The sequence below is a fragment of the Paralichthys olivaceus genome, chromosome 23, assembly GCF_024713975.1.
Source record: "Paralichthys olivaceus isolate ysfri-2021 chromosome 23, ASM2471397v2, whole genome shotgun sequence".
Classification (NCBI taxonomy): domain Eukaryota; kingdom Metazoa; phylum Chordata; class Actinopteri; order Pleuronectiformes; family Paralichthyidae; genus Paralichthys; species Paralichthys olivaceus.
In genome coordinates, this window is record NC_091115.1 from 5,910,692 (window position 1) to 5,925,667 (window position 14,976).

At 43.4% G+C, this 14,976-nt stretch overlaps 1 protein-coding gene across 1 annotated transcript in view; it reads right to left on the reverse strand.

Moving 5' to 3' along the window:
- snd1 (staphylococcal nuclease and tudor domain containing 1) overlaps positions 1–14,976 on the reverse strand; it is a 168,797-nt gene that overhangs the window by 116,197 nt on the left and 37,624 nt on the right. The window contains exons 12-15 of the mRNA XM_069520370.1: positions 14,676–14,776; positions 12,731–12,841; positions 11,191–11,263; positions 7,785–7,926 (exon numbers count right to left, since the gene is read on the reverse strand). Of these exons, the coding sequence (XP_069376471.1) occupies positions 7,785–7,926; positions 11,191–11,263; positions 12,731–12,841; positions 14,676–14,776 (427 nt within the window). The remainder of the gene's footprint in view (positions 1–7,784; positions 7,927–11,190; positions 11,264–12,730; positions 12,842–14,675; positions 14,777–14,976) is intronic.

The following is a 14,976-nucleotide window of genomic DNA, read 5'->3' on the forward strand; positions in this document are numbered from 1 at the left end:
TGAGGCCACAGGACAGTCAGCACCGGAGCATCATGAAGAACTGTTGAGTCAACCCTCTCTAAAACTTAAAGGTGTTCAGCATAAAAGCACAAAAAACTGTTGGATACATGCAAATTTCTGCTTTACCCTCAAGTTTCTGCACCTTTTGCACTGCAGCTAATCCAAGTTCTCTAAATTCAGCTGTGGTAAAAAATGTGTTTTTTACATTTAGAAATGCCAAAGTCAAAATAAATATTGTTACAGTTATCAATACACAGTTCAATATGCCGATATACATGCAGACGTTCAATATAAGACAACAGACAAGTATTCCTGAAGAGAGCAGAGGAGGAGGAGGAGACGACACTGACGGCCAAGATCATCTGAAACTATTTATAGAAGTGGACCAGGACGGGGCCTCCATGTGGGACACTGTGGCTACGACAGAGCCAGAATCAAGAGGAGGAGAGAAGAGGAAAGCTCGCAGGGAACCGGACCAATCAGCGAGCTCACCATTATTCTCCCTCACAGACGGGTCGGACTGATTTCCATGCTGTGGGCCAATCACAAACGGTTATCTAAAATGGGGCAGGTTTGACACGATGACTTATAGATTTTCATCAACACAGAGCAGAGGTCTGTTGAATCTGAGGCAAACAAACTGCTGTTGTAGTCTGAGTCTGTTTTTCTTGAGAAATACAAAATGTGAGAAAAAGAAAAGGACAAGAGAGGTTAATACTGCACACTGTTAGCAAGATCTGGTGTGAAGTAATTGCTGAGAGGAGGGATATTTGAGTTTCGGCTTGGGTTATAATAAAAGGGCTGGAACTGTATTTTTCTGCAGCGTAATTCACACAAAAGGCGACAAGAATGAAACAGACGAAGAAATTGTCGAGCACGTACAGCACAATGTCTCAAATGGCTTTATAGGCCCACAGGAGCGAGCGTACGCAACCCAAAACTATAAGCTCTTTAAAAAAAGTCCCCGAAAAGACTTAACACACAAAGAAAAATCTATAGGATTATACTTTTTTTTTTAAAAAGGGTTAAAATAGGTCAAATACTGACAAGTGACAAACAGCTTTTCTAACTGCACTTAATATCCTGCGACTCACACACACAGTTCTCGAGGTCTCCTCCCCGCAGCATTTAAACCGAGCCAGCGAGTCACTTAACTGCACCATTTTAACCTGCGCCGTGATTTACAACTCGTTCCTGACACTGAGATAAACATCTGGGCTAAACTACAGGAGATCCATCTTATCTGATCTCAGAGGGAAACAAGACATGTGCTGATCACTCCCGACATCACGCCTAACACATAAGCAGACACGCAAAAAACTTGAACAGCGTCACGTGCGGAGAATTGTCGTCTTAAAATGATGGAACAAATGGATGAACAGCAGAATAAACAGATTGGAACAAAAAAGAAAAATCAATTCATGTCGTTTTAACCGACTCCAGAAAGATCACAATCTATCAAGCATTTCATTTAATAACGCCACCGCTTCGCATCTCTTCCCACGGCCTGTGTCCCACCATGCCTCTTTCCCCTGCCCCGCCGTAGAGCCGTGACTCAGAGATGGGCTGGGAGGCCCCGTGGAGAAGATGTAATGTTTTAATCTGTGGCTTGGGGCGAGCCACGCGCCTGATGAAATACTGCCTGCCCCCTTAGCGCAAACAAAAAACCTTTCTTGCTCAAGCATGCACGCACATCCTTTTGTTTCTTGGCCTCACTGTAAATTCTGCCAATTCCTCCATCCACATAGAATAGAATAGTGATAGCAGTATGATGAGGTAGTCTAATAGAGAATAACCTTAGAAACAGCAGTTTATCTCGGCCTTGTTTGTAGTTTTGCTAATATTCGAGACTCTAAGCATGTGAGACGTTGTGGTAAATGCATGCTAACATTAATATGACCTAAATTAACCCTGTACATAATATGTTAACATATTTAAGACTTAAACAGGAGAAAGATTATTTCATTATTAGAGTTTTTTTGTTGTTGTTTTTTTTAGAGTTTTAACAAGAAATCAAACACATTAAATGTGTTTTCTCATGTATCTCAATCGCCATCTGGTGGCTGAGTGCAGTGAAGCTCATAAACCTTGCCTCCTCCATGTTAGTGGATGGGACAACAACAAAACTAAAAAGTCAAAGTGCAACGTTTTTCTGATGGTTTCTGACATTTGAGGTATTTCTAATCACACAGACGAGTTCGAACGTCATGGATGACAGCTGAGTCACCACCCCCCCCACACGTGCAGCCTTTAATATGCATGTACAATGTAAATATGCAGTTAACACAGTATGCATCTATTCAGCGAGAACCAGATGAGATTCTTCTCACAGACCAAAACCAACCGGATAAATTCACATGCGTTCATTCCTCCCGGGCAATTTCGAATATATTTTTTTATACTTTGTAAGAGAATGTGTTTTCAGTTGACCCTACAGTGAGAACAGAATTGAGCGGAACCCTGCCTCCGCCAGCCGAACCGAGAAAATGAGCTTCATCCTGCGCATCTAGAGGAAGAAACATGGCCGCTGTGAATTAGTGTCACCACTGCATCATGGCGTAAACACTGACGCTAATTGTCTATATGCAGATTAGCCTGGGTTGTTTTGATCATGTCCTGTGACAAGTCAGCTCAGTGTGAACACAATTAGTGTCCAATTTTTAATATTATTACTAATTTTCTATTTTTGACACGTCGGTGAAAGGACCGTTTAACGCTGTGACACGCAAAAAATAAAAGGTGTGTCAGTGTGAATATTTGTGAAGTTTTAAAGTCTTATAGTATTTTCACAAGTCCGTTCAACACAGGAGGTCTGTGGGAGGTGAAAGATGCAGGTGGGGGTGATGGCAGGAGTGTGCTCTGAGTGAAAAGCCCAGGATTGTATAAGTATCCCTCTTTTTTATCCTCTCAATCCATCCCTCTGTCTCACCATCATCTCGCTGCTTCCCTCGAATGTTCAGCCTCATTACCTCAGATGAGATTCAGGCAGCGCTGCGTCCGCTTCTCTAAAGTAGAGCCTGACTGATATATCTGTCGGAGGATAATATATCAGCAAATACAAGAATTTCAGAGACAACTTAGGTGTTGGCTTCTTCGTTTGCCAATATTCACTGATATTACAACTTCTTATTTTACATAATAAGCAACGCTGAAAAGATCTGCATTTGTTTATTCAAATTCTTTTTTTTTTTCATTCACAATTGATTATAATGAAGTTTATGGTTAAACTTTAAAATACAAAAAAACAGACTGTGACTGATCATATCTGCTTTTAGTATCGGTCACAGAGAAATGGTTCTCATATGAGTGTAAAGCTCTTTTCCAGCCTTGTATTTACATGTATCTTAGCGACTGGATAGTGAACTCAAAGAAATACATGTGTGGAATCATACATTTTAAGCTGAACATTAATTCAACTCCATGGTTCTTTAAATGTAAAACTGCCCCTGTTATCTGTGCAAAGCTGTTTGGGTGATTTAACCCAAATAATGAGGTTTGGGCTGAATTCAGACCTGTGACACGTTACGAACGCTCATTACACTATTCTTGTAGACTTCAGTTCACTGAATCCCAGATGTGCTTCCACCTTCACGAGACAGCAGCCCAACTACTCATGCACGGCCAACTCTTTATTTATTTCCGTTCAATATTAGCCAGGCTTTGACAAGAGCATATTTCCAGGGCTTGAGGACATCTCCCTCTTGCAGCAGCGGCACAAGGTTTATGGTGGATGACTGATTTGTCTATAGGCTGATGCAGCTCATAGCCTATGTTTAGGTTCAAGATTGCAGCTCGGAGTGCAGTAAATTTAACACCAATAAAGTGTTATTATCCAAAGTTATTATTCCTTCCTCACCAGCAACTTTATTATGTGGCAGGCCTTAAAATGTGTCTCAAGGCCTCCGAACACACACACACACACACACACACACACACACACACACACACACACACACACACACACACACACACACACACACACACACACACACACACACACACACACACACACACACACACACTTCTAATAAACATGTGAATCTCAGTGTGATGCAGTTCTGCGGCTCCAAACAAGGACGCCAGTACGTAGAGGTCACGGCAGAGCACGGTAACATTTTATTTGCAGACTTTTTCTCTCTGCCTCAAGTTGAAACTATGCTAAACTTTTTTTGTTTGAAGAGTTATTTCTAGGAAAGAAGTCTATAGATTTTCTGCTCACCTTCTCTACCACTCGTCTCTGTCCTGTGCTCGCACACTGCAGGAGGTGTACCAGATACACACACGGGCAAACTACCACGCACACCCTCCGATATCAAAAATCAAGATGAATGGCACTAAGCCACCCACTGTGTGATGGCTAATGCTTCTCGCTGACACTGTAAATCTTTGTGTCCGCGTGATGAGTGTTTCATCTTTTTGACAGACTGCTGCTCAACACACCTTTCTGAGGAACTTTCAAAGTACACCTCACCTGCTGTGGCCTCCATCTGAAACTCAGGGAAAGTTACTGAAGCGAGTAAACTTTTACAGCCTTCTCGCCGCTCGGCCTCAGTCGGCTTCAACAGGCCCTTAAACCCACATACTCCACATCAATTGTACTCTTTTTTTGTCTTCTCTCATACCGCCACCCTCCTTTTTATTCCTCGTCTGTCCTTTCTGCGTCCACACCTCTTCTTTTCGCCGCCCCCTCCTTTCATCATCCTCCTATTCCCTCCCCTCGTCACACTCTCAAATCCCTTTTCCGTTCGGGAACAGGATGACTTCTTTACCCTTTATCAAACTTGCATACGCAGGTGACACCGCGCAGGCCGGCGAGTTAGAGGAGAAGAAAGGAAGTGTGATGTGGGAGGAGAGGGAGCTTCCTTTCAACCCCTGAAGCACACCTCCGGCCCTCTTGCTTCCCTTTGTTTCCTCACCCCCGTTTGTCTTCAAGCGCTGTCTTTATCCATCAAGGTAAACTTGAGGAAAAGGAAGGAGCCTAGGTGCATTGAAGACACAGAGGCTTTGAGGACCAACGGGTCCTTGCAATGAGTGTGGTTCAATGTTAACATGAGGGAAATAAAATCCACAAATACAAACTCTGCTGGGCAAGGAGTTCAAAGATGTGGATTTTGATTTGCTGTGTGAAATCACTTGCTGCTTTGAGATCATTTACCGTAAAATGAGTAAGAATAAAAATGTAGCTTTAATGAATACAGCGTGAGGACTAGAATTATTGTGGCACAGTCGTATGCCTCCATCCACCAAGGACCTGCGACCTTCGACCACTGAAATGTTTCATACACTGATAAACACATGAGGCTTGGAGGAGCCGATTTATCACACGTCTCATTTTAAACACAGCCTATGGTGCAGATGAGGGGAATAAAACATGGAAAGATATGACTTTGACAGGAAAGAGAAAGTGGAAGGAGATAGGGAGCACATTGAGATTGCGGGTAGACAGATAAGAGAGGGCCTACGGACTTCATTTCATGTATGGTTAAATGTTTAACATCAGTTATCGGGCAGAGGAAGCTGTGCATACGACGACATACATGCACAGAAACACTGAGGTCAAGACCCTCCGGATATAAATGTTTCATCTCATAAACATTCAATCTCCAGAAGATGAAAACAAGCCGAAAGGGAAAAAAGAGGCTGACGATGAAGGTACACACACACACACACACACACCTCAGGGAGCTCTCCGAGGAATCTAATTGGAATAGATGTTAAAATTACAAAAGATGGGATCCTGTGTATCAATCAGCGCTAATGCAGCCTAATGTTTATATTGTAGACAATACTTATCCAATTTCCAGCAGATTAATTTTTTCTACTGGGGACAACCTTAATCAAACCTGCACGGGGGCCATCAGCTCTATTGTGCTTCTTACCATTTGCTAATAACCCCTGATTGAATAAAACCCATTCAGAAAAGAAGGGCTATATAAAGATCCCACACATACCTTCAAGTGTTAACGTTGAGTAATCTTATTAAGGGGGAATTGTCAAACATAAAGCAGTTATAAAAAATAAAAAACTTGTATGGTCCTATATGCTGATTGCCTATTGGCAAGGGTCATGTCACTACATGGAGTAGCAGGCTGCAGACAGAGAAAAGGAAATGTTAATTACGAAACCCATCAGTAGAAAGGGAAAGACAATCAGAAGCGAATTACGAAATTAATTAATGCATCAACAATTCAGCCACGCATAATTAAACTGAATCTGGGTGTTTATTAGAAGTGTGTGGTGTTCATCCAGCTGGAAACGGGAGAGGAGAGGAAGAGTGTGGCGAGGAAACGTCTGACTGAAATGGATTGATTCTATTGCAACAGTAACAAAGAGTATCATGGGCGGTGGATGGGATAGGCGCTCTCACCATTCCCATGATCGGAGGGGATGTGCAAATCATTGCCGGCTGCCAAGATACAGTCTCAGTGTTTTTATTACTAGCGCAAACTGTCAAGACAGTCGAGGAGCGGAAATAAATGACTGGACCTGCGATCAAACACTGTGTATTTCATCCCATCTGCATCTCGGCCGAGGCTTAACACTGTTGTTTTCTCAGCCTGAAAGACTAAAGGAGAGGACATATTTCTCTCCAGGGCTGCTACTATGGATTATTTTAATTCCAAGTTTAATCCTCCTCATTATTATCTCAACTAATTGTGTTGATGCCTCTTATAAAACCCCAAAGTCGATTTATCCTTAGACCAATTTTTTCAAGCTGAGCCTTCGTGGACGTTTCGGTATCTGCACATATGTTTGTAGATACATGCTTTTATGAAATATGTACAGAAGAAATAAGAGATAAGATTAATCTTTTAAATTTTTGAACTAATTCAAAATGTTTATATAATATATTTGGTTGTATTTGTGTTTTCTTCTTTTGTTTTTATAATAGAGTTGATAGTTAAACTGTAAAATATCAAGCTTCAATTAAAAATGACATCATCACCAATTTTTAAATGTATATTAATATTTAAATTTAAAGTGCGACCAATACATCGGTATTGGAAATGTTTTCCCCGGAAAGGGCCAATCTATCAATCAGGCTCTATATGTACGGTTTGTATTATTCGACTATCGTTCCAAAACCAAAGCTGATCATTTATTTGTCAAATGACTGAACGAAAACTTGCTCTGCTTCCGTATGATTCCAATTCATTAAAGTATCTGTCCTCTGTGCCCTTGTATTGCCAATCAGATGAAGCACAAACAAAAACAACCTTTCAGGCAGGAAAAAAACACTGACTCTTGCTGAATGCCAAATGGTCCAACTTTACATTCCGAGGAGATATCAAGTTTTCACGATATGACCTTCTCAGAAACTTTGAGGAGGAGAGGGAAAAGAAAAGATCTGGAATGTGGAGTTGCAGCCTCCTGCTACTTCTACACAGTGGCCTGTTTCTAATGAAGATGAACACTACTAAACGTGGCACAGAGCAAGATGAGGGGACGGTGAGGTCAAAGGTGACACATGCTTCACGACAACCCTGGTGATTTGAAGGAGAGTGGGTGGTGGTTGGTGCAGATACAGAGCTACCCTCCTGCCCTGTCAGGGGGTTTCTTGCTGAGCGGGGTGACGAGGGGCCGACGCTCTGACCTCTGAGCCGGCAGGACTCACAACGTGGAACATTCTCTATGTGCTGTACTAACTGCAGCACTCGGAAAATTGACTTTGTCCACTTCTAAAATATATACGCCGTTGAACTTTTCCCAGCAATGAGAGGTGAGTCATTTAGAGGACTCTGAATTAAGTGGCCACATCAGGAGGGTAAAAGAGATCTACCTACCGGCAAGGAGGAATGTGATGAGGCAGGTTTCTTTGGGCATGTACAGCTTGAGGCGGGAGCCGCTGAAGACGTATTCTACCACCGCTTCTGACCGGCCAGCCCTCTGCAGGAAGGGCAGGAACTGCTTGGCTTTCTGTGTCTCCTGATGGAAGGAAGAAAGAGACAGATGTGACATTAAACAATAAATACAGCTAAATAAATACAGTCTAATGATTTGCCATATGTCAAAATATAAATAATTGTTTTAGACAAACAAAGACACCTCAGTAACCATCTGTACGAGTGAAAAAAAATCTGGATATGGGATCTAGAAAGTAAAACTCAGCCAAACGAAAAGCTACCAAAACAGACGGGATAGAGTAAATATGTTTTCCGGGGTTTTTCTTTAAATGTTGGACACTCTTAATGAAGTCCGCTGCACTTCTCACTGACACATCTTGAAACGTCATGCAGTCAGAAATAATTCTCATCCCTCCCTGCCTCCATCTCCTTCTGCAGGGGGTGAGTCACAAGCTTATTGGTGTGCCCGGGCCAGAATTACAAGCGGAGCTAAATCATGAGGATTTCAAGAAGAGCTGGTGATGCAGGAGCAGGGGGGAAGATTCATAAACGATAGAAAAATAATTTAATATGTGCCTACTTCAGGCATGAGCATGTAGGCACAACAGAGCAGTGAGTCACAGAGCCGTGTGTGTGTTTGTGTGTCCATGTGCGGGGCAGTGTGGACATCTGAGTAGAAGCAAAGAGAAGGATAGAGTTCAAATAAGGAGAGTCCAAAATGCAGTTTCCATTTTCTACAGTTGACTGAGGGAAAACAAATAAAGCTGTATCAGAAAAGATGGAACATGCACACGATGACATTGTGAATAAAGGGTATGTGCTTTAGATGCACCAACTGAACTCCACCCACCTCAGTCTGAAATAGTCCCTTGAGTGGGAGACAACTAAACCAAACACCTTCTCGTGCACACAAACACATTCACCTGCAGCTTGTGGGCTGGCGCTGCAGTCTAACTCGGTTCAGCGACAAAAAAAAAGGGTGAAGAGACGTGTGAGAAGAGAGGACCTCATTATGCAACCTTTAAAGGTACGAGGTGAGTCAAGTGCTTTATCCACTCTCCTCCCACCTCCTCTGTTCATCTCCCACACTATACGTTTATAAACACATCTCTGCTCTATTTGCGACTGCATCCCACTCAATGTACATAATCCCTTTTCTGCAAACCTCCAGCGTTGAGCTGAAGGATGCTGACGTACGGGAGTGCGTGTGTTTCCATGTGCGTGGGGAATGCGCCGCTGCAAGTGTAAAGTTGTGTGCGGGTGTGTATCACAGAGGAGCAGAGGGAAAGAAAAAGGAGGAGAGGGGAGGGGAAGGATGAGGTGGGAGGCGGTGTTGCTATTTTGGTCCTTTTTATAAGAATGCTCATTACATTAGCCTAGCCAAACAACTGGTGCATGCGGGTGTGCACACACACATGCCCACCGGCACTGACTGGCAACGATCCTGGACTGTGCTGCAAATCCTCCGAGTCCTTTTTGGAAACGTACGGAAATGTTAAGAGCGGGGAGGAGCTGCGTATAACAGCATCTGACCTGAACCAATGACAGGGAGGCGCTAATCAGGGAGTGTTTAGAGGGGATCCATGGCATTGATGTGCATGTCACACACAAATACATGACTCAGCACAATCATTCTCACACTGATGCAGCCTGGCTGGGTTACTGGGACAGTTTTTAATGAGTTACACGTGAGATCTCCAGCTGGAAACAAGGTGTGGCATATATTACTTTTTGTCTATGTGTTATTTAAAGTAAATCAATTATTGAGCACTTCCCCCCGCAACTACTCCCAAGTCGTTGCTACACATAGGATATGGTCAATTTAGCCAGTTAAGGGGTTGGAGGTTTATAAATGTAAAATGCATTAAAACTCCCAGAGAGTCATGGGAGTTACTCAGTCAGCACAGCAATTCCCCGCCATAATTATTTTTACAGGGTGCAGTCATTTATCTGTCCTGCTGACACAATAAGACACAGGGAGGGTATGTTGATGATGATGTGGAACGTGTGAGAGCAACATCTGACCCCTGAAGGCTCGTTTATGCTCAACGTTGGTTGTACGTACATGGAAACAGACTGAGCGTTCTGCCCATACTCCGCTTTCATTTCGTCCGTATTTGTGCACATCGTCACGTACCACAGGAAAAACGGGGGTAGTGTAGAAGAAATCTCAATAATGACCGAACTTTGTGATGAGAGAGTCAAAGAAAAAAAACACTGCTTTTGCCTCTTTCTTAAAATCATCCTCACAACCTGCACCACTGTCACCATGAAATCTAGTAAAGGACTGTGGGCGGTAACAATTAGACACATGTCTTTTTGTATGTAAAGGCAGAATAAATTAGCTTTAAGTACTCTCTGTGGTAAAGAGCCTTTATAAATTGTAAATTTATTCTAACGACACTTTAAACAGCAACTTACAGAGCATGTTCATGACCACCAAATGCTGGGACCGCTTAGCCTTAAGGAGGATACAAGTACAACAAGAGTGCTCAAGTGAGACAGACAATGAGGTGCTAATGTTTCTCAAGTTCAACTTTGAGTCGTTCGCAGTCAACCAACCGGTGGATTATCAAAAGTATATAACGATGGCCATTCAGAGACTGCACACTGAAGTGGACTGTGACCCCCTTGTGTTGGAGAGGGGAACATCAAGAGATGGATTTGTTCTCAGAAACCAAAGAGGTAAAGGGAAATGATTTTATGCATTAAAAAGGAACGTAATTTACAACAAAAGCGGGGCTGGCTTTCACACAATTCAAATTTGAAGGGGAGTGTTACCCTGAGGTGAACAGAAGCCACGACAACACATCACAGCGATCACATTTTAAAACCAGCGTCCTTCTCCTGTGGCATTTACAACAACATGCTTAAAACTAAATGTGTACCAATCGCTCATTACTCGTTACTCAGATTTTTATGGCTATGCTGCACTAATGTTCGTTTGGTGAGCGCTCCCAATCAGGCTTCATTAGCCAAATGATGCCTCCATCAAGCCCTTGGGCACACGTAAACAAGCCAGGACCGAGCACAGCTGATGGTTTTATTAATGGTAATGATTATTTTTAGAGGACGCTCGGTTTCTTTAAGATGAAGGAACTGGCTGCGAGGATCAGAGAGAAAGGGGGTAGTGGGTGACTTGAGGATTATAGATCGTCTTCTGAGATTTATTGTGTGTGATAGAACAAGTCAGTGGCTTTTGGGCACTGACGCATCTGAGAGTCACAGGGGTTGTGTGTAAATGAGTCCGCAGTTATACTCATTACATCAGTGAATACACGGAAATGTCGGTTATGCATGTCGTATAAAAATTTGGTGTAGCAAACACGTGCTAAAAGATACCTACCCCAGAGATATCTGCCACTCTGTGGATAGGAACCTCCTTCTTGCTGTGCAGACCTTTCCCGTTTTTGATGGCCCTGGAAACAAACCACAAAACACACTTATCACCAACACCATTATAACAGTGAGAGAGCACAGAGCTCGAGGATGAACAGACCTGGAGAAATAAGGGCTCTTTGAGTAACTACCGTAGATAGCGGGATGGAAAGTAGGATGTAAATTTATACCAGGTTCTCTTCCCTGAACTGCCATTATGGCTCAATTGGAAGCACTACAGGGATTTTTTTCCTCTCCGCCAAGATAATCTATAGGCTCGAGATGAAAAGTGGAAATGGTGGCAGAGAAATCACACTGGTGGAGACATTATTGTTAGAATGGAGGGATGAGGAGAAGTGGAGAGACATGGGTTGCTTTCTTTAGAGCCAGCTGGGGGGTTTAGCAATGATGACCGGTGCTGGCGATCGCTGCCTTAAAAAGCCTCAAGGGCCACATGAGATGAAAATGACCACTGAGGCTGCGGCTGCTGAGAGGAATGATTCCACCACTGGGTCACTGGGAAGCACACACACACAATTGCTTCTGAGATAGTATGTACATTTATGAAAGCATGCATATAAAAATATATATATGTGCGTTTAATAGCCGGGAGGAGGTTCCTTGTAGGCTTCGGGCCATTGGCCTCGTGCGGAGGATCTAAAAATAAAACCAAGGCAATAGACAGAAAACTCTCATCAACTCTAATAAGACCCCACTAGGGACAGAGAGAGAGACGGGGGGGGGGGGGGGGGGGAGGGGGAGGGAAAAGGTAGAAGAGGAGACACAGAAGAGCAAGGCCAAAGAAGGACAAAAGTGGAAACGGCAATAGTGGAGAAATAAGGACAAAATGTGCAAAGGAAGACAGAAATGAGGAGGAGGAGGGGGTGAGCAGGAAAAGGAGGGCGGGCGAGCAGTGACACTGCATGAGGGGAGAGAGGAGAGAGGGGAGAGAGGGGGGGGGGGGGTCTTATAAAAAGAGGCTGTGGCTGCATCTGCTCTACCTATAGCCAGCAGATCTTAATCTGTGGCAGAGTAATAAAGCACGTACTAAATCTCTCTGCTGCACCTTCACATAATTATATTCATAGGGCCTGTGTAAAGAGAGACTCTGATTTAGCATCCAGCGCATGGGGGGGTGTATATGTGAGTCCAGGCATGTATGCTTAGTAAAGGGGGGGGGGGGGGGGGTTGATCAATACATGTATGAGAGAATATGTGACAGCGATGACATGTTTCCTGGGGACAGTGCAGCAGCGGTGGGCTCCGACAGGCTGAGATGCTAAACCTGTCTTTTGGATGTAAAAGCAATTTTTTTTTTTAAAAAGCCTCAAGGTCACATTCAATTCTCTTCCACTTCTCAAGAGCGAAGTTTGTTAGAGTCATACACAACTCGATGGTAGAAAGTGGCTGTAATAAAAGGTTTGGTGAGAGACATTCAAGAGTGTAGCTTCATGTTAAGGGGAGATGAAAGGGAGTGTGTGTGTACGTGTCAGGTGTGTGTTCCTCACCGGGCCTCTGCAGCAAGCAGCTCATCGTAGTGGGAGGAGCGCTGGTCGTCGTCCTGTCTGTATCTGATCACCGTGGCGAGGCCTTTACTAACCAGAGCCTCTGCTATGTTACTGGTGGAGGTGAAAAAGAGAGATGACTTTAATACAAAAAACAAAACAAAAAAACAGTGGCCGCATACAGAATTCTAAGCGAGCTGGCTCGACAAAACTAAGAAAATAAGGACATGACGAATCCCAAAGGTGGCTCCGCTAAGGAACAAAGGTCACTTAAATGTTGACTTTGCACACTTGACTAACCACCTCCTCCTCGCTGTGTTGCTGGTGTACAGAGGAGAGGATGAAGGGCAGAGCAGGGGGGTATTGTTGTACTTAATGCAGCACTTTGTGGCTAGCCCTTGGACATCAGCGTTCCAGTTGAAGTGTAGGAAGAAAGAAATGAAGGGATAAGAGAAAAACTGAGCTTGTGTCACTGGGTGCATTCGCGTGTCCCTGTGTTACAGGAGCTGACAACAGTTATTCTCACCAATAAAATGTTTTATTGAGCTTTTTCTACATTGTACAGTATTTTAATATAAAACTGAGGTGTCCGCTTCCAGCACCTTCACCTTATCACCCCTACGTGGCTTTTAATATAGCAACTCCACAAAGTATCAAGCAAACTATTTTTTTTTTTTCCAAAACAAGGTAAAGCCCCTTTTTCACTGGACAAAACTTTTGTCTGCAATGAGAATGTGCACAATCAGATTTCATTCCCATGTTAAATTTACTCTGCAGTGGACAGGATTTAATCGGCTCCAATTGGCAGAGATGGAAACACGAACTGGGCCAAATTCGTCCCTTTTTTGCACTGCACGCACCGATGCTGCAAGTTACGACACGCAATTTAATTTCCAGGCATAAGTTTTCCTCACATCATGCAAGATGCAACACTGGCAAGACAGCGAGGGGAGAGAGCTTCTCAACGTGACTCAGAAAAAACAGAAAGGCAAACTCCCCTCCTCCTCTACTGGTGATGGAAATGAGTCACCACCTTTTTTAAGGTGAGTTTACCGGCATTTAAAAAATAACATAACATTTTCACTAATTCTGGTGTAAAAGAGGTATGAGATAAGCACTGAGTCTCTTAGCACAAGGGAGAAAATTGAAAATACTGCAAAACGGCATAAGACAGGGTCATCAAAGGTCAAATCCTCCACCAGAATGACTGAATTGGCCCCTGCCCTCTGCTATCATAAGGGGGGGGGGGGCATGCCAACTGTTATCTGTGGAGCGGAGCGGCTGGTACCGTTGGCTGATGCTGGGACTGGTCACGAGGCCAGGTCCTGACCTCCGTGTGAGCATGTTCTATGAAATACAACACTGCTAAGACGAGGGAGCCATGTTTCCATGTGACAGCTCTGATGATAAGCGTCGCTTTAAACTGTTTTTTTTTTCTGACTGAGAACAGACGTCTGAAGGTTCATTTGAAGTCAGGTGACATTAAAGATTCTTCTCGTCACAGAACTGAATACATTTCAACCCGCGAACAGTTTAATAACGTTTAGATCTGTGAAGAATACACGTTTCAAAAGGATAAACCTGGCTCCTCCAAAGAAGTGTTTGTAGATAGAAAATAATTGCTTGCACTGAGACGACCCCTCTCGTGAAAATTAAAATAAAGCCGAGCACTTTCAGGTTACTTTGGAACTTCTAATCTCCCTGTGAATCACAAAGCGTTTACAAATGACTGTTCTGTGTCTTCTTGCATCAGATGACCTTAAGTTTTTAAGTTTTACACAGGGAGACAAGATTGTGTGATAGAATGAAATTTGTTGGTGGAGCCTCTAACACAGAGAAATAACACACTGTGTGGTATGTCAGTGAAGATTGCTGGAAACCTAGGGTAGTAAACCTGAATAAACTAATCGAAAGAAAGCAAGTGGATGATGCCGGGTTCATTACTTACATGCCGCCAATTGTGACTGTAGCACAGGTGCGTTCTGAGAAGGCAGGGGTGCCTTCTCCGGGGCCGGTAGCTGCTCTGATGTAGTCCACTGTCACGTTGACCTAAAGAAACAAGAGCAGACAAAAGGTCAAAAAACACGTCAAAGAGGAGCGAGGCAAAAAAAAAGACAATGGCAGTTAAGGTAACAATAAGTGCTAGGAGCGTTTTGACTTGTGTGTGTGTGTCCCATTTCTCAAAGTCACAGTAGATCGTATTAACACACAGTCGCTGTGTGGAATTCCACACAAACAAATCCAATGCA